Source organism: Chaetodon auriga, chromosome 5 (assembly GCF_051107435.1).
Source record: "Chaetodon auriga isolate fChaAug3 chromosome 5, fChaAug3.hap1, whole genome shotgun sequence".
In the NCBI taxonomy this organism is placed as follows: domain Eukaryota; kingdom Metazoa; phylum Chordata; class Actinopteri; order Chaetodontiformes; family Chaetodontidae; genus Chaetodon; species Chaetodon auriga.
The window spans coordinates 20926755-20945549 of NC_135078.1; the positions used below are offsets into that span (position 1 = coordinate 20926755).

Consider the following 18795-nt stretch of genomic DNA (forward strand, 5'->3'; position numbering starts at 1 on the left):
GAATGGTAATTTGGCACGAGCCCTAACGGCCAGCGTTTGATAAAGTTGTCATGGAAACCAGTGTCGAGTCGGTGCGCGAGCGTGAGACGGTGAGACTGTCCGCCAAGCTCGTAGACGGAAGCCATGTTTGTAGGCGTAATTGCCAGGATATTTCCCTTCTGCCCGCTGTAGTTCTGTGAGCGTCAGAGACGGACTTCACCGTAGTCATCAACCTGACACCGTTGGCAGGCAGCGGCTGCTCGTTTCCGGAAGCGCTCTCTCCCGTGCTGTCCCGGACTTTAATTTGAAGGGCACGGGGAAGGAGCAGGACACAGGGGAGCGCGTGCCGCTGCAGCCTGTGTCTTTAAACGCAGCAGGAGACGTTTGTGTTTGTGGGATGTAGCCTGTCTGACAAATCTGTCGCCAGCATCGCGCCAAGCCCACCTACTCCCGCTCGCTGTCATCACCCCGCCGAGGACGGACGGAAGGAAGGAAGGGGCTGGGATGCCGATGGTTTCATCTGGGAGGCGCCTGGAAAAGAAAGTTCTGTGTGTTTTTGGTTAATGTGTCACAGAGGGGGACTCTAGTAAATTCACATCTCCCACCGAGGCTCCGGACTGAGCGTGCTCTACATCTGCAGCGACGGTTTCCTCAAGATCCATCCGCTGTTAAAACCTTCAGCACAGAGGAACCAAAACAGGTAAAGGTGATATCAATCAGCTGCGTTACGTTTAGGCTTGAAACCTATCAGAGGGATGTGTGATGGCACAGGAGGTGCTTCAATTATACACCAGTGGTGTTCACAACATCGATCACCGAGACAGACGATGTTGTTGTTTACTTTTGTTTCTCCCTAACATCACCTGTAAAGAAATCCCTGTAAGCTGATCCTCATGCTGCGGATATGTTTACATGAAAAGGGATATTGATACAGTGTTTGTAACGTAAAAACATGATAATTAAGAATAAGTCCATCAAAATTAACACCCTCGATTCTTGAGATCATGCTGATGAATCATAATCACACATTAGAAATGTGTACACAGTTTCTGGCTCTGCTATTTTCCTCCCCCATCACTCTCTCTCTCTCTCACACACACACACACACACACACACACACAGAGGCACCCATGTGTCTCAGATAGTATCTGATGGCAAAACACTGAATTAAAATGACCTTCATTCTCTTTTTCAGCCTGAAAAAATTGTCCTTGAAGCAGGAGTGTAATTAGGCCAGACACTGTATCTGCCACTGTCCTCTTTCAGCCGAGACATCACTCATTTTGGTCTCAGTGTATAAATACATACATGTACCATGGGCCAAATACCAGCGCCTGCTACCCTGAGAGTATGCAGCCTGTGTTCTAGTGTTTACATAACAGGGTATATCAGATATGAAGTGACAAGTCACGTCAAAAAGCCTTCTCTTGTCATACTTGCATATGTATGTTTGGTCAGTTCACTATATAATGCTATGAATTTGCCCTTGTGCTCTACTAACATAGTATCATATAAAGCATATATGCTTTACCCTTACAGTGCCACGCAGTGCTTCAGATTGCAGTTCCATTGTCAGCTTTTCTCATGCAATGTAATGTAATGTGTAATGCACATATCTGGAGCTACACTGGATCAGAAAGCAATGCTTTTCATTTCGGAGCCGGTGCACGCATTAGCACTCATCTAACAGGTTTTCTCAGTGATTACTGGACCAGCAACTACTACGTTATTGCTGCAACTTTTGGCAAGTCCGTCGTTTCTTCATCCTTATTTCAAAACCGGTCGCTGGGCAAATAGGAACATGTGGGCAATGAACCGACTTCTGTGTAAGACAGTGTTTTAATTTCATGCACGTGCAGACATTAGTACAAATGCATTGTGTCTGTTTCATTTGCCAGTCCAAGCACAGATGATTTATTTTTATCGTCCCTGATGAGTTTTTGTCGTTGAGTTTGATTCCTTAGCCAAATTCCTTCACACACAGATTATGCTGGGTTGAATGAAAGTGTGTATCCCAGTTACTTGACATTGTGCAATGCATGCATGTCAGTTAATTGGTAAACCAGAGGCTGCTTTTGCATCTGAGAACAGCATGGTGACTGTTTTCTCTGCAGAGTCTTTTAAGCAGAATGAAGCCAAATAAATGTTTCCATTTGGCTGATTTCTGTAATTGACAGAATCTGAAATTGCAACTTACAATTTAACTTTGCAGTGCAGGCATTTACTTTATGTTGTCAGAACATGGCTTCAGTGTTGGACTGTTAGCAAAATCATTCTGACATCCTACAGCCTTGGCTGTGACCTGATCGGAGAGATGAGGCCCCCTGGATACAGGGGAGTGATCCTCGGTTGCACTAGGACCCGGAGGAGCCATTTACAGCTGTGGCAGCAGCTGCCGGTGTCATTTCTGTCCGGGTCATCATTAGTATCCCTGTCACAGGGGCATATGGCCCTGGAGGCCCCAAACACCAACACTCTGCTTGGCTGTAATTTCGACGTCAAACACTGAAGAGGTGGGAAAAACGTGATCGTCATTATGGCTGCAATCGCTGTGCCAATGTGACCACGCAGAGCTGAGCCAAAAAGATAATTCAGGATATAAATGACTTCCCTTAAAGAAGAACAACATGAAATCTGGCTCCTGACTGTTCAACTGACTCGGTCATCCAGAAGTATCTGTGTTGTCAAATAATCCCATCAGAGGAGCCAGGAAGCCTGGCTAGAGCCTGCTGTTTGGGTTACACTATATCCTCGTGGCTCTCTCAGCTCTCACCCCCTCAGGAGGGTGCATGTAAACACCATGACACATTTGTTATTATCAAATCATTCCACCCTCTCCGAGGCGAACGTGAGTGGAATAAGAAGTGCTGCTCTGTCATGACTGTTCCCAGAAAGGCAAATATTTGGCTCCTGCTCTGTCACACATAAAGGAAAGGAACGTTTTTTTGTGTTAGAAAAATTAACTGCGACATCTCACGTTTTAGTATTTCCTTCTACCATCATCACCTTCGTCTAGTCCTGTGAACCAGACCTCCCAGTCCCCAGCTATTTTTGTGCAATCAGAAACATGGTTCGAACACGCTCTCTTTCCCATGGTCACCTCCTCTCTCAATCTCCGTTTTTTCCCCTTGTTCCCGCACAGACAGATGCACATTACTGCTGATTATGATCTATGTCCAGCTGTTGTGATGGTGGCCGCTGGGACTGTGGCATGTTGACGTCATCGATAGTGACTGTGAAGTGGTTGGCTGAAGGAAACAATACAGAGCGCGTCGCCGGAGGAGCACGAGTGTCACCTCACGGAGCAGGGGGGATAAGAGAGGAAAGGACTGAGAAGATTTTAGGTCAGGAACGGTGGAGGCGCTCAGCTCGACGTGTGAAAGGAAAAATGAATTGGTGGGGTGATTCAGTGCCCATGCAGTGAAGGTGGGTGAGATGGAACAACGGAGTGTGGGAGAAGATGAGGAGAGAGGAAGGATTAGAGCAATGGGACGATAAGCGAGGGAGAAGGGGGATTAAAGCTTGGAAAAATAGACAGTGCCAGAGGGAAGTGTGAGAGGATCAATTTAGAGACATTCTGCGAAGAGACACAGTGTTGTCACTGAATGGGCTGTCTCGCTCGGCTCTCCCTCTCGCTTCCCTCGGCTCGTTTTGCACCCACCCACTCCCACGTGTGCCCTGTCTTCCTCCCACTCTCCCCCCACTACATGCCATACATGGACCATAGGAATACATTATGCCCAGCCAGGCACCAGGTTATTGGTGGACTGAAAGGCAATGTTTCTGGGCACATGTTGAGTACAGAGGCAGCTCTACTCCCTCTGCATGAAAGTCGTGGCCTCCGTCCCTTCAAGGTCATGTGAATAATTACGAGAGAGCTCCCCAAGCAGATAGCCCCCCTCTCTCCCTACCCGCCAAGAATATGTCCATAACATCATTTCAGCCACGTGGAGAGTATGATGAGTTAATGGCTGTGCCAGGATTTGGCCGATAACTCGTGTTTAGGTGACACGGACATTTTTTTCTCACGTGTTTCTCTTCTTCCACCACTGATGGATGGATCTGTGCCGAGCTGCCACAGTGTCAGATCAGCTCTTTTAAGGGTCCACAAGCACAAGGGCATGTTCCCATGTATGCGGCTCATTTTTTGATTTAGGAATGTAACATCTGAGAAATGCTTTGGTGATGCACAGTTTATGGACTACAGTGTGCCTGATATCTTTCTACCTTTGATTTTCCATTGACTGTACGACCATATTTCTCCATCTTCGCATCACCATAATTACTCAGTTACTAAGTTTTCATGAATCCATTGAAGCAGTCGCCTCTGATGGAAAATGCTTATTTTGCATTGAAATCAGAAATTGTGAAATCTTTCACAAACTGGTTGTACAGCTTAAACTGCTATTGTGTTCTATCAGTCGGCATCAGAGAGAAGCAAAGCGGACCATTATTTACACAATAACTGAATGGATTGTTACTTGAGTGAATGGGCTGAATTTCCTCCTGCTTTTCTGTCCTCCTCCTCTGCTCCCCGTGTCTGTCTGATCCCTGTGCAGCTCCATCTCTCCGTGGTGTTGTTTATTCCGTGCTGTTGACTTTTGCTGTTCTCGACCGTGCAGCGGTTCCTCGTGTTAGTGTGTGGCAGGTGCTCTGAGCTGATATGAACTGACTGAGCATCTCCCTGGTTACTGGAGGACTGGCAGGCGGCTTGGGCACAACTAGAGAGGATGATAGACCGTGTCCAGGCTTTTTTTTTCTCCAAATCTTCCATCCAAAAGCTCTTGGAGGTTAGGGCAGCAGGAGAGTGCGTCTCCTGTACTCTGCTTCTGCTCCCCAGCTGTTGTTTTTATGTATTTTGTTCTTTCAACTCTCTTCTCCTGTCAATACCTGCAGCTGTATTCATCTGTTTTTAAGGCAGGTAAATGAAGAGTCATGATGGAGGGAGCCTGCATGACTCACTCAGTTGTCCTGCTGGGTCAGTAGGGTCTCATGACTCATCAGCTGAATTGACTTGTCATTTGTCAAAGAAGCTGCGTGTTGGAAGTGGTGGTAGAAATGTCTCTAAACCTACTCAGCTCCTTTTTAAATGTATTTCCCTTCTCACATTATATCATCACCGCACAGCCACAGAGACCGTGGTCTGGTCTTACAAGTGAAAACATTCTCATTGTCTCTTTTGCCACAGAAATCTTAAGAAATGGATCAAGACAATCCGAGCCAAAGCCAGACACAAGAAGACAACCCAAATGGTGCAGCAGAAGCTTCAGCAACAGCTCCGGCTCCAGCATCAGGTACAGCAGGTCCAGCCTCTGATTCCACTGCTGCTCAGCCTGCAGGTCCCGCCAGGCCTCGGCGGCCCCAGAGGAGCTCCAGAGTGGAGGCCTCCGTCGACGTCTCTGATCCCAAAGCTGAACCCACACCGCTGTCTAACCAGGAAGAGTGCTCTCCTGATGGCCCCGTGGCAAGTCGTCCCAAACCCTCCCGCACTGCAGCGGTCAAGCCCTTGGGAGAGGGCACCGGGCCCAGCACAAAGGCTGGCCCCAAAGGTCCAGGCCACCACCCGATTAGGGCTGCCTCTGTCCCCCACCCACCTGTCAGCAAGCCTGTGCCTCCTCACCTGAACCCACATGCACAGAGAGCCCTCTCTGTAGCAGGTACCGCTGACACGCAGGCCCAGTCTGTGGAGGACTTCAGGCAAGTTCCCTGATGTGTGTGTGTGTGTGTGTCTCAACATTCATGTCTCAGCACGTCTCTGCATTGTCTTTCATTCCCAGGCAGCCAAGAAAGACACATGCAGCATTTATTTATATACACTGACAGTCAACACTGCAAGGCCGCACGATTACAGCCAACATGTCGCCACAGTGAACACAGTTATTTGTTTCTGTGTCAGGAATCACTTATTCCTTTTACTTTTTTAGGAATCCAACAACCAAATCAGACTGATTTAAACCAATAATCTGTCTGTATCAGTTTGCACCTTATTCCTTTTTCTTATTTATTCACCTAACTTGTTCAATGTTTGAGCAACGTAATCAGTTCTGGAAATCCAGTTTACTGTAAAATGATTCACTACCTACTGAACCGAGGAGTGGTTAGAGACACACCCATAGAAAAGAAGAAACATCCAGTGAGAACGAAAGCCACAAACCTTTCACAGGCCTCACATGGAAAGATCTTACATAACATCTATTTCAAGTGTCCTCGAATATGTTTAATATGTTTGGTCACAACAACACATTGGTTTTGTTCTTGATCCCTTTTTAACAGAAGTGTTGTAGGACAGAAAGTCTAATTTAGGTCATTCAGTGAACAAGGAAACTTGCAAACCTACATAACATTTATGCTTTGTTCAGTGTATCAGCTGCATGCTGTGGCTGTGAGAAGGGTCTCTTGGAAGGTTTAGTGATAACGCTGCGAGCATAGTGAGCCCCCTGCTTTTTATAGAACATTTTTGGAAATTTTCTTGGGAGCTGAACATCACGTGTCTTGGAACAACTGTGACACTGGCCCCTAAATGGCAACGCAAATGCTGCAGTGAATGCATGTCCTTAAACACGTGTAGCATATACAGTAGGAAGGAAGGGATGTGCAGAATTTCATCTCATTCATTTTCTAAACCACTTGTCCCGTTCAGGATTGTAGGTGGCGGGAGCCCGTCCAAGTGTACACACTGGGTGAGAGGCAGAGTCAACAGTCTAGCAGACAGCTAACACGCTGTATTTGTTCAGACAAACACATTCTCACATTCACATTTATATGGGAAATTTTGATGTGATACTTGGTAATACAATTGTCACACTGATGTGATTTCAAAAAGATAAATTCTGACGTGGATAGAAAGTGAGAGAAAGGCCTACGTCAGTGTTATCAGGACAGACGTCTGTATATATTAAAACATATGTATTAATTCACAGTCTGTAGGTTATGACACTGAGGTGTGGAGGAGATGAGCGTTTATAAGAGATATTGCATAACACCCTTCTCCAACAGGGTGCACATCATCACTTGGAACGTGGGTTCGGCCACGCCACCTGACGACATCACTTCCTTGCTGGGGCTGAATGTGGGTGATGGAAACACAGACATGTACATTATCGGGTGAGTGTTTTGTGGTGCAGTCGTCATTCACTTTCTTCCACGTAAAAGCTGAAGTGTCCATTTATGTTCACTTGTCCCACGTCGGCACTGCAGACAATGCCACTAATGAGCGGTCGGGCTCAGTTATGAACCGCACTGATGTCTCTCCCCTTATGGCCATGATTTTCTTCCATTTATAATCCACCATTACATTGTCAAAGCTCCCACTCATCAGCTCCTCTTACATGTCTGTGTGCTGATGACCCTTGTGTGTTGTTGTTGTGTGTCTTTATCTTTAAGGTTACAGGAAGTGAACTCTATGATTAACAAAAGGCTGAAAGATGTCCTCTTCACAGACCAGTGGAGCGAGGTCTGCATGGAGAGACTCAGCCCCTTTGGTTATGTGCTGGTCAGTAATGGCTTTTATTACCAACACATATGCACGCTCTCATTGCGACATGCTTAGAAATACACTGCTTACATTGATACTGTATGCATTATGCTATCACTGATGAGATCTCTGCTTGCTGCTGCTGTTGCGGCTCATTTTGTTCCCTGAGCAACGGATGGGGTGATAATTTATAACAGGCGTGTAATGTCAGCGTATCTGCTATCTTCTGCTGTCTGCCAGGCTCATAATGCAAAGTCAAGCTCTCGCTGTCTCTATGTGTCCCTCTGTGTGCCTTTATGGCTGCATACCTGCCCCTTATTCTTTATCTTTCTATTTAATGATGCCTTCACATACCCAGTGTGGGTTTCATGTCATGCACATATTAAATGGGATGGAGCAAATATTTTCTAATATATATTCCATGCTAGGCATCAAATAGGACATTAAAGGCATAGCCGTATTTATTTAAAATATTCTTCCGGAAGTTAAAACATTTTTAAAAACATCATCAAAAATGTTTATTTTCTTAACAGCTGTCTGGTGTGGTGGTATTTCCCGTGTTTTTGTAAGGGCACGTACCGTAGCTGCAGTTGGTGTTTGTCAGGCTGCGTCTTGGCTCTGTTGGCATGGTGAGCCAGAGAGCGTGAATCAGCTGTCGAGCTGAAAGAGCTCGACAAATGTCTCCCAGGATGCTGTTTTATTTTTGGATCACGTCGTTGTCAGTGTTGATGGGCCTCTGACAGTGAGACTGATGCTGTCCTCCAGCTATCTCATGGTCTGCTGCGTTAGTTTAAACCTCGTTAAAAGCGTCTCCACGTAACCTTTTTGTGTACTTCATGTTGTGGATATTAATGCTGCGAGCAGGTTAAAGGGCTGTGTTGGCTGGAGTTTGTCTTGAGAGGGAGATACATGGTAGTGTCAGTAGGAATCTGTCTCGTCATGATATGGCGGACAGACAAGACACTCCATCACTTCTTCCCACTCTGAGAGAGTCTGCTCACCAACTCTCTTTGTCAGGTTCAAGCTGTAACTGCTGCGAGCTGCAAAGAGAGCTCACTCAACAGAAACACAGCCATCTTTTTTCCGTCTATTCACCACTCAGTTGCTGATCGGCACCATCGTTTCCGTTTGAGTAAGCTTCAATTTAGATGCACAAATTAGCAGAGGCAGTTTTTTCTGGCCCTAATCTGTAATTGCAACATGACGCACTGTATTGAATGTGTTGCAGCACGGCTTTTTGTATGCCGTGTGATTTATTGGATTGACATTGTCTCCAAATTTGTTGACTGAGCATTAGAGTCATGACACTATGAAGCAGCTAAATTTGCATTTTAAATACTGTGAGACTGTAAAATGTATGATTAAAGTTTAGGTTAGGTCAAACTGTATTTCTCAGATTTGTAGACAGTGGAATAACAGAGACCTGCCTTTTGTTAAGGGCTAATTTAAGTTTTATTTATTTTTTCAGTTAAAAGATTCACTTGTTATGTCAATAGATGACTATATCTTAAAGCCTCTTTACAAATCCAGCAAATGATGTCTAATGTACATAAGGTGTACAGTGGAAGAAGATGCTGACACTACTGTGGTGGTCAGTACTAGAGACTGGAATGAGTAAGCCTTATTTTGGACTGGACTTCTTCCAGATTCCCAGGCTGCCCCGCTGATATCACACTTGTTACTCACAGCTGATGTCTCCAGTCATGTGTGTGCTGCACAAGGTCAAACACACAGCGCTGCACACATGCACGCTCTCTCTGCCTCTCTGTCCCACTCACACACACTTGTCTTTTGGATTAGATGTAGTTTCTGGTCTTAGCCAAAATGTAGCATGGCAGCCTTCAGGAGCTCCTTCAATGTTCACTCATGTTGATAAGAATTGCTTTTACATGCATGCAAAGGTATATTATCTCCGACTTTACACACACAGAGATTCGCACACTCATTGTGTCCACACGCACATAACACAAATAAAGTCGGTCCACTTTACGGTTCACTAGAATCCATTACGCAACAAAGTTGTTCAAATAGCCAGTTAGTATACAAGCGGGAGGGTCTTATGTCACGTGGAGATGTGTGCCTCCATTACTGCCTTCAGGGCATTTCAGACCGAGTGTGATCATGCTTCTTCGGCCTGCAGTTGGGGGTTGGGATGTGTGGACCGCTGGAGAGAGGAAGAAGAAGGGATGAACATACAACACATAAATATGTACACTTCTTTTTTTATATCACAAATGCCAAAATCTGCATAGCATTATGCATGACCAGAAGCAAGTGCTTGAGATGGTGGTGTAGGGCTTGAAGAAGGGAAATGTCTGATCATCAAGTGCCCGCAGTGTGGACATCACGCTCCCTCAGCAGAGTGGTTTGTTGCCACAGCGAGCGTCGACCACGAGCTACGGCCTCCCTAATGTGCCATGCCTCGTGTAAAGTGGTGGGAGAGCTGGGCCACAAGCTCCTGCAGGGGGAAATGGAAATGCAAGGGGGTAGAAAGAGGAGGGAGTGTGAGAGAGGAGGGGAAGAGAAAGCGAAGCAGAGCAGCAGTAATGGACGCTAAGGAAAGCCGGACTCAGCTCAGAGAATTTGTTAATTGAAATTTTAGTTTATAGTTACCCCGAACTGTATAGCTGCTTTCTTTTCACAATTATGCAAAGCACCTCCTCATAACTCTCACTGTGTGCCTATTCATGTTATCCTATTTTCTCCTCCTGTCCCTCACCTGTCTGTCCCTCAGGTGACCTCCCAGCGGATGCAGGGGTTGTTACTGCTGGTCTTTGCCAAGTACTTCCATCTGCCCTTCCTCCGCGGAGTCCAGACTGAAACCACTCGCACTGGCCTGGGGGGTTACTGGGTGAGACGGCGACTGACTCCATTCTGTGATCAGCACTGTGTTATGAAAACTTCACACATGAAAGCGTAGCTGCACAAAGGACAGCGTGTCTGTAGGAGGGACTCGGTTTAAGCTGACATCATAGTCACTGATACCTTGACAGAGATCTGGGAGACACTACTTTTCCACTACAGCTTCTACACACATATACAGCTTCATCTGTAAACAGCGCTGGTTGTTTGCTTTGCCCAGAGCTGGTGAGCATGTGTTGGTAATCTGGTGCAAATGACATGAAAGATTAGAGCACAGCGACCATATTAACAAGTCTTGTTACCGGTTATTCAAATGCTTTTCATCCAGTTTTATGAGACTAAAGATATAGATGTTGGTGTCTAACAGCCAGCAGTTATTCATGCTCAAAAAGCCAAGCATAATAAGATTAACAGAGGGCATACTGCAGTCTGGGAGCACTCCTATATTCAGTCATGTTTCATGTATATTACCTGGTATTAGAACTTACAAGGATTCAGTCCATAAGAATATTGTTTACAAGAAACAGTTAAAAAAAGATGTTTGCAGGAACTAAGATCACAGTGGATGTCCGTCTGTATTAACATAATCACCGAGGGCTCTAATACATTGATGAAAAGTTATGTCGTTCTCACTTTTAAGTATAAATAACCCCTGTGTGAACTCAGGCATCAGCTCATCCTGCAGCTTTTCCACTGAAACATTGTTTGTGTTTTAGTGGGTCAGAGCAGTGCGAGCAAAGAACAGCGGGAAGGAATCTGCAGACTCATCCTGTCGCCCCGCTGTGCACTTTACTGTTAGCATTAAGTATTGATGATGTTCTTCACTGGTCTTTAATGAGTAAACTTCCTGTTTGTCTGTGGCACAGACACACATACCACTCAATACAGTGAAAGCACTGACATACGGTCTCTGCAAAGGCACTTTTCCATTCATTCATTTAATTTTACTACCAGAGAAGTGATGAGTGAATAAACACAGCAGCCGTCTCCCTCTTTCAACAGTGTGTGCTTTGTTCTCTTTAATGTTATTTAACTTCCCCTCTGCTTGTTGGTGTTACAGGGGAATAAAGGTGGTGTGAGCGCCCGCATGTCCGTGTTCGGCCACACCATCTGCTTCCTCAACTGCCACCTGCCGGCTCATATGGAAAACTCAGATCAGCGCATGGAGGACTTTGAGAGCATCCTGCAGCAGCAGCAGTTTGAGGGTCAGGCTGCCACCGGGGTTCTTGACCACGAGTAAGTCAGCACAATCACAGACACACACACAAATACAGACACAGTTCTTTGTATCTGTCTGATAATCAGTAAAGAAATCTGGTAGAGCCTCTGCATGATATATCTGTGACAAACCTTGCCAGACTTGATTTCTCCATTTTAGCATTTTATAAGGGAAATGGTGTAACAAATGGTGTCACAGCACTTTTGCAATCAGCATTGCAAAAGTGCTTCTGTATTTGCACTTGTTTGAATTTAGGAATTCATTCATGAAGTGACTTCTTTTTTCACAGTGTCGTGTTCTGGTTTGGGGATCTCAATTTCCGCATTGATGACCTGGATATGCAAGTGGTAAAATCAGCCATCGATAACAACAAGTTTCCAATGCTGTGGGAGAAGGATCAGGTAAAAATAAAGGCTGCCTAATATGCTGCGTGATGATAGCAGCTGACTGGGTTGATTTTATGTCTCTACACTAAAATCTTATCATGAAATGTTTCCCAGAAAGCTGTTCATTCTAAAATCATAACTTTAGATCAGAGTGTTTGTGAAGGGAAGTTTCACAAATTTTGTTAAAAAGTCAGGACGTACATCATAAAATGTCCTCTGTCTTTGTCTGGTGGACTTTGCAGTGTGTAAGTAATGCCACAAGAGGGCAATAGAGAAACACATTATCCTCCTAAAAGAGCTGTCATTTAAGTGCCAAACAGAAATCCTCAGTGTGTGATGTCTGCTAATTCTCACTGTTACAGCTCAATATGGCCAAAGACAGCGAGACAGTGTTGGAGGGTTTTCAAGAAGGACCACTCAAATTTCCTCCCACCTACAAGTTTGACGTTGGAACACATACATACGACACAAGGTTGGTGATGCCAGGGGTGCCGTTATGAATTCTAGGCCACTGCCCAGATATCACAGAGTCTGGCTCGGTAATACTTGTACTCTCCGCTCTGAAAGGTCCTCAGCAGCCCGGGGGAGAATGAAAGTGCCTCTTTTTTCTCTCCACGTACTGATTTTAAACAAGATGGTACCTCTCTCTCTTCTCCGTCCCTCTCTTTCTGTCCAGTGGGAAGAAACGTAAACCTGCTTGGACCGACCGGATCCTGTGGCGCCTGAGAGCCACCGCACCTGCCGGCCCAGCTCTCGGCGCTGGGAAGCGTGGCTCCATTTCAGGGCTGACCAGTGGGGCCAAAGTGACCCAGCACTACTACCGAAGTCACATGGAATACACTGTCAGTGACCACAAACCAGTCTCCTCCATCTTTACCCTGCAGGTGAGACACATCAGGGTACACTGCAAAGATGAAACTGCTCAGGGCTTTAAATTTTTCACAATACTGATGATAGTATAATACTTAATTTCAGTTCCGATACCAAAATTATGTTCTTTTCCATACATTAGTTTGACAATCAAACAGCAATATTCAATGTTGTCCAAACTTAAACTGCTGTGCAATAATTTAAGTAATAAACAGCCCAAAGTTAGTAAAGTTATGGAGTAAATCGGGAAAAACTGAATACTGAGGTTTGATACTCAGCCCTCATTATCGTTTAAGTCTTGCAGTATTTTTCTCTGTTTATGCTAAATGTTCTCTGTAGTTCCCGTACAAGGTGGATATTCCCCTGGTCACAATCATTGTGGAGGATGAGTGGAATAACATTGCTGATGCCACAGCAAAATTCAAACTGGCGCCCAGCTTCTCTCGCAGCTCCTGGGACTGGATCGGACTGTACAAGGTAGACAGAGTCTCACCTCTGCTGACCTAATAACATGCAGCGTTCGTCAGGGGTAGCATAACAAATATCTCTGTGCATTACCTGTTTGAATCAAGTGACGTTGGTCATTGTGCTGCCGCCCCCCTAGGTGGGTTTCAAACACCATAAGGACTATGTGGGATATGTGTGGGCCAAGCAAGAGGAAGCTGACTTTCATCGACAAGAACATCAGGTAACCTGGAAGCGTGCTGAGTTCTCTTCAGACCTAATTTTCTTTGACATTTAATAATGTCTGACTAACTGTTTTCCAGGTAACCTTTACTGAGGAGGAATTGCCCAAAGGCTCAGGGGACTTTATCTTGGGTTACTATAGCAACAACATGAGCACCATTGTGGGTGTAACAGAGCCATTTCAGGTAATCATAGCTCTAGCCCTGCTTTCTTTGGGTTGAAACAATCAAATGCATTATTTGACAGAGGGGGGCTTCACATCTATTGTATGCTGTCACTGCTGGTGTTCCCTGCATCTGCATCTTTACCTCTACTGACATTTCGCTGCTCTTTCTCCATATTCTACCTCCTCCATCCCACTCTTATCCTATTTCTATCCTTCATCCTCAGATCCAGCTTCCCACTTCAGGTCTTGACAACAGTTCTTCAGACAGCTCTGACTTCAGCTCTGAAGACGACAGCACTGTTGTCCTCATGAAGACGAGGTCCCGCAGTCCCAGCCCTCGCAAGAGCAAGCACCGCAGCCATCGCAGCGGCAGCCCCAGCCGCAGCCGCTCCAGCAGTCCTGCACAGGCCAAAATGAGAGCGCTCAACGTCACGGATGGTTCCCCATCCAGCACCAGTACAACAGCTGTGAGGGAGTCCACAGGACGTCCAGCAGAGGGCAGCAGCGACCAGGTGTCTGCTCCTGGGGAGAAAGAAAAAGACACAGGGGATTCAGGGCTGTGATGGACAACAAGTCCTGCTGTTATCACAGGTCACATAGCCAGCTGTTGTGTCTTTTATTCAATACATCCATACACTGTATGTTTTCTGTAATGAAAACATACAGTTTCTGATGCCATCCTTTTCAGGAACAGCCATCTGGTTTGTCCAGAGGGCTTACTTTGCCTTGAGTTGTTCTATTAAGCTGTGCACATTGTATATTTTTTATTTGTAAACCTTTCACTCTGTCCTGTGTTTGTTCTGCGTTCGTCCGTTCTCAGGTGTGGACAGTACAGGGAGCTGACACCTTGCATTAGGAAATACTCAAGGATTTACGGTCATGTAGAGTAAAAGAGTTGTTACTTAATACTTAATAGGAACCATCCTCCCTGTATTCCAACGATGGTTTGAAACTCTGCACTGATGTATCAGTCATGTCAGCAGACTGCATACAGGCATGAGGAAACACTTTAGAGAGAGGGAATATGTCATACTTGACACAGACATTGCTCACAGATCACTAGTTTGCTTTAGATGTGGAACATGTATCAATTACAAAACAGATTCGCTCAGACCAAGAGTACCATAGACACATAGTGAAAGATGCATTTTATGCATTTTATGCTAAAACATCCAACAAAGCATCGCAAGCTCGGTCAACAATCACTGACATTATTCGTTTGTGCACGTCTGCAAATGGAGATAGCCATGAGGTCCGACTTGGCAGTATGGTTCTACTCTCGTAGATATTCCCTGCTTTGGAAATTCAGCGCACACTACACAGCAACATGATATACAACATGCAGGTAACATTTCAAATGGTCCACCAATGGGAGTTAAGTCCTTCCAGGGTGCATAAAAACAGGAAGAACCAGTGTAGGAGGGGTCTCCTAGGGACTTAGGAGGCTTGGTCTCTAATCAAAGCAGCAGAGCAGCACATGTCAGCGTAGCTAGTGAATGTGAGCGTAAAGGCCTTTAAATAGACCACCAAATCAGTGCAGTTGGATGTGATGGGTGTGAGGGGCTAGCTGTCATTAACCACTGCATAGCTGTCTTGCCAGAACAAGTTCGTGAATTGTTCGGCCCTAACCCCGCTGGGCCGTCTTCAGTAGGAACCACTACAGCAACATGGGACCCAGAAAGCGTTCAGTATCTTGCTTTGAAATGGGCCTTATCTAAGTTTTCACAGCAGCAGTTTTAGAAATAATTTACTCAGAGTACCAAAAAATCACACATTTGTTTTTCAATCCGTTTTTTAATACATATTAAAGTTTTTGACTGATTATCAATCTGGATATGTCTGACAAACGGGAGCAGGAACTCTACTATGTAGAGCTACGACAGCGCTTTGCATTATACTCTAAGTGGTATAATGCAAAGCTGACATGTTCCACTATTGTGAAATATCACAACACTAAGTGATATTTCAAATAAATGAAATGGTCATATCTATTTATTATTATAAGTTTGACTTTTTTCTTTTGCTTTCTTTTTTGAAGTTCACCATTCCTGTTTGTGTTTTATCTCGTTCAGATCCTCGCCCACTGATCCTGGTGATTAGCTGACGTTCACATTAGTCACAGTAGTCGTGTTGCATTCCCAACCTGTGATCTCCGGTGCACCGTCTTAGACACTTTGTACTTCTGGGCTGTTAGCGTAGGACAGTGTATACTGTTGTAGCTGTGACCTCAGTGTGTATGTCTGTAATCAATTTTTGTGTGTATGTATTTTTATGGATGTGTGCGTGTGTGCTTTGGATGGTGGAGGTTGTGTGTGTGTGTGTGTGTGTGTGTGTGTGTGTGTGCGTGCGAGAGAGAGAATGGGGTGTGACTGCTTGCATGGTTTGCTGCTGGACATACTGTACATTCCGGTACTGTGACTTTTGTGCCGTAAAGTGCTGTTTTTGACTCCTCTTTGTTATAATCGTGGCTGTGAAAATTGTTAGAAAAACATGGTAAGGACAGTATAAAAATTTAACTTCAGTATAAATGTTAGGAGAAGAACATACAGGACAGTTATGCTTGCATAAATCTGAAATTGTTTCAATCATTTCATAGTGCATCCATGTATTTTCTTGATTTTGAAATGAAAAATCTATTGGACCTTTGTGTAGAGTAATATGTTTAAAATGTTAAAGATTGTATGACTTTGTCCTACTTTAGGTAATTTAGATGAGTATGATCAGTTCTGCAGTCATGACTCGTGACTATCTATTGTGAAATGTTGATGAAAAAATGCTCTGTCTACAGAATGTTATCGTTTTGTAATGATGTGGCTAAAATAGAAGAAATATGTATGTAAAGGACTAATATTAAGTATGGTAGAAAACATAAAATAGAAGACAATCTATGCCACAAAGATTATTTTACTTAAATTATGTATTTATTTTCTTATTTAACTGTTAAATGAGCCTGAATTCTGCTGGCCAGTGAGGGAGCATTATTTCAATGGAAATGTCAAAATGATATAAGAGAATATTGATAATTATTTTCTTTTCTATTAGGAATTATGAAGAGAGAGTTTGATTTCTCCAGTTTCCATTTTAGTAGAGTCAGATCAAATGTTTTATTGTCTGAAGTGTAGATTGTTTAGTCTACAGGTCTTTGTAAAATTGTGAATGAATTGTACAACAAATATAACAAGGCTGTGAGATACTGATAACTGGCACATGGAAATGTTTTTTATGTGTGTGGAGTCATCTGATAAGTGAGACGACAAGGTTTTTTTTTTAGGGGTTGCTTGCTTTGTTCTCCAACCCAAAAACTAGTGCAACACTGTCCAAAGAAATAATATACTCCCCTTCAAATTGTGCTGTGTGTGTCCCGAGTCTCTTCATTTCCATTTCTTGAAAAATGGGTAATTATGGTATTTCTACTCTGTCCATTGTTGTATTTGTGTGTGTGTGTGTGTGTGTGTGTGTGTGTGTGTGTGTGTGCCTGATATTGCCTTATGTCGCAGTGGCCTTAAAAAGAGGATGTGACTCCCTACTGAAGCCTTTGCACAAATGAATTCAGGTAATATTTCAATTACGACTGTGAAGGTCATTAATGCTAAAAGTACTACACATGCATCAGCTTCAATTATGCAAAAGAACTGAACTTCATTCAGTGATAGCCAGTATTAGAGTCCACCTCCGGTCTATTATTAATCATCTTTGGACAGCCAACTAGCTCTTTGTGATTTATTATTGTTTGAGGAGGAAGTAGCCTTAGTATTTTTGGGTTTCTGAATAAATGTGGGCGACAAACATAACAACGCATCCTGCAGAAGGCAACAACAGGTGCATCTTGCATCATGCTTTTCCCCTCTGAAAAGAAACTGTTTACCCTGCAAATTCATGGTGACACTGTACCACTCTGATGCAACACCGGTCAGGGATTGAGTAGCTTGGTGTTTAGTGACACTAAACACCAAAAGTAGCATGATTAAATGAAGTGACTAAAAAGGTGCAGGATGACAATGCTAATGATCCGGTTATGTCATAAGTATGAAGAGTCTTGTTTTGATTTTTTTTGGTGGGACTTTCCATCAAAATTGTTGGATTGAAACATCTAATTTTTGCTTCTCTGTGGATTAAAACCACCAGGAGATAAAAAACAGCACGTTTGTGTGGTGAAGACAACCTTTGATTTTTTTATTTTCTATGATCTCTGCTGATATGAGTCACTCTGTGTGTAATAACCCTCAACTGTCCATAGTGTGTAGGATATCAATTCTACCTTGATTCTTGATATCACAGCCACTGTTAAAGTTATCTGACCTTCACAGTGACCGACCATTGACTTCAGTCAGAGCACAATGACCACGTCATATCTCCTCACCTATATAGATCAGACAGATATCATGTTTTTCTGCTTCATGATGAAACACCGGGCTTTTATTGCAGCTGTGTTTATGTGCACCAAACCTCCATAAATGCTTTGTCACTGTGACAAGCCATCTAGTCTTATTTAAACACGCTGTATCTTGAAAATGGAAAGATTAATAAGTACATATATGCACAATGACAAGCAGAAAAGTCAATTAGCTGCCTCGGTGGACCAGTGGCCTGCTAACAGGAAACTAAATGTGAGAATTTAGAATGACTTGCAATATAATGTTCCTCAACTGAAACTAGAGATACTCCTCTTAGCTTCAGAACTTTGGTGGTCCTGTTTGGAGATAAAACCCTTGTAAACCAGGCCTTGTAGAGACATTAATTGTACCCATCTGTTGCCTATAAACATAGAACATGTTCATAGTCAGAGCTTTTGATTACATTACACAACAGGGCCTGAAGGGAAAGAGGGAGATGGGAGCTTTTTGAGTAAAGTATAATTAAGTTACATCGAGATACAATATCCCCAGCTCCTGCCCTTCTCTCCAACATCCACATTTTAACGGTGTTGCAAATGTATTTCCAGGTTAAACAGGTTGTTTCACCAACGAAGCGCGTGCTCTGATGTTCTTGTGATAGCTAAAATAAATACAACGTATCGGATTGATTATATCAGTGTTGGTTTAAAACCAACCTTGAATAATGGTTTCTAGGAAACAGCTACTTGTTGCCCGGTACACTTAAGCCAATGATAAAATGTATCACACACAATATTTTTATGTAAAACATTAAAAAA

The 18795-nt window shown here is 43.9% G+C and overlaps 1 protein-coding gene across 1 annotated transcript; it reads left to right on the plus strand.

Annotated features, from left to right (window-relative positions):
* The first annotated feature begins 214 nt into the window (after window positions 1–214).
* inpp5jb (inositol polyphosphate-5-phosphatase Jb) lies at window positions 215–16992 on the plus strand. Its single transcript, XM_076731091.1, has 13 exons — window positions 215–679; window positions 5168–5676; window positions 6976–7083; window positions 7363–7471; window positions 10188–10304; window positions 11376–11551; window positions 11824–11935; window positions 12283–12392; window positions 12597–12804; window positions 13130–13267; window positions 13395–13478; window positions 13558–13662; window positions 13868–16992. Exons 2-13 carry the CDS (start codon window positions 5180–5182, stop codon window positions 14204–14206), a joined length of 2103 nt encoding a protein of 700 aa, XP_076587206.1. The 5' UTR covers window positions 215–679; window positions 5168–5179; the 3' UTR covers window positions 14207–16992.
* The last annotated feature ends 1803 nt before the right edge of the window (window positions 16993–18795 follow it).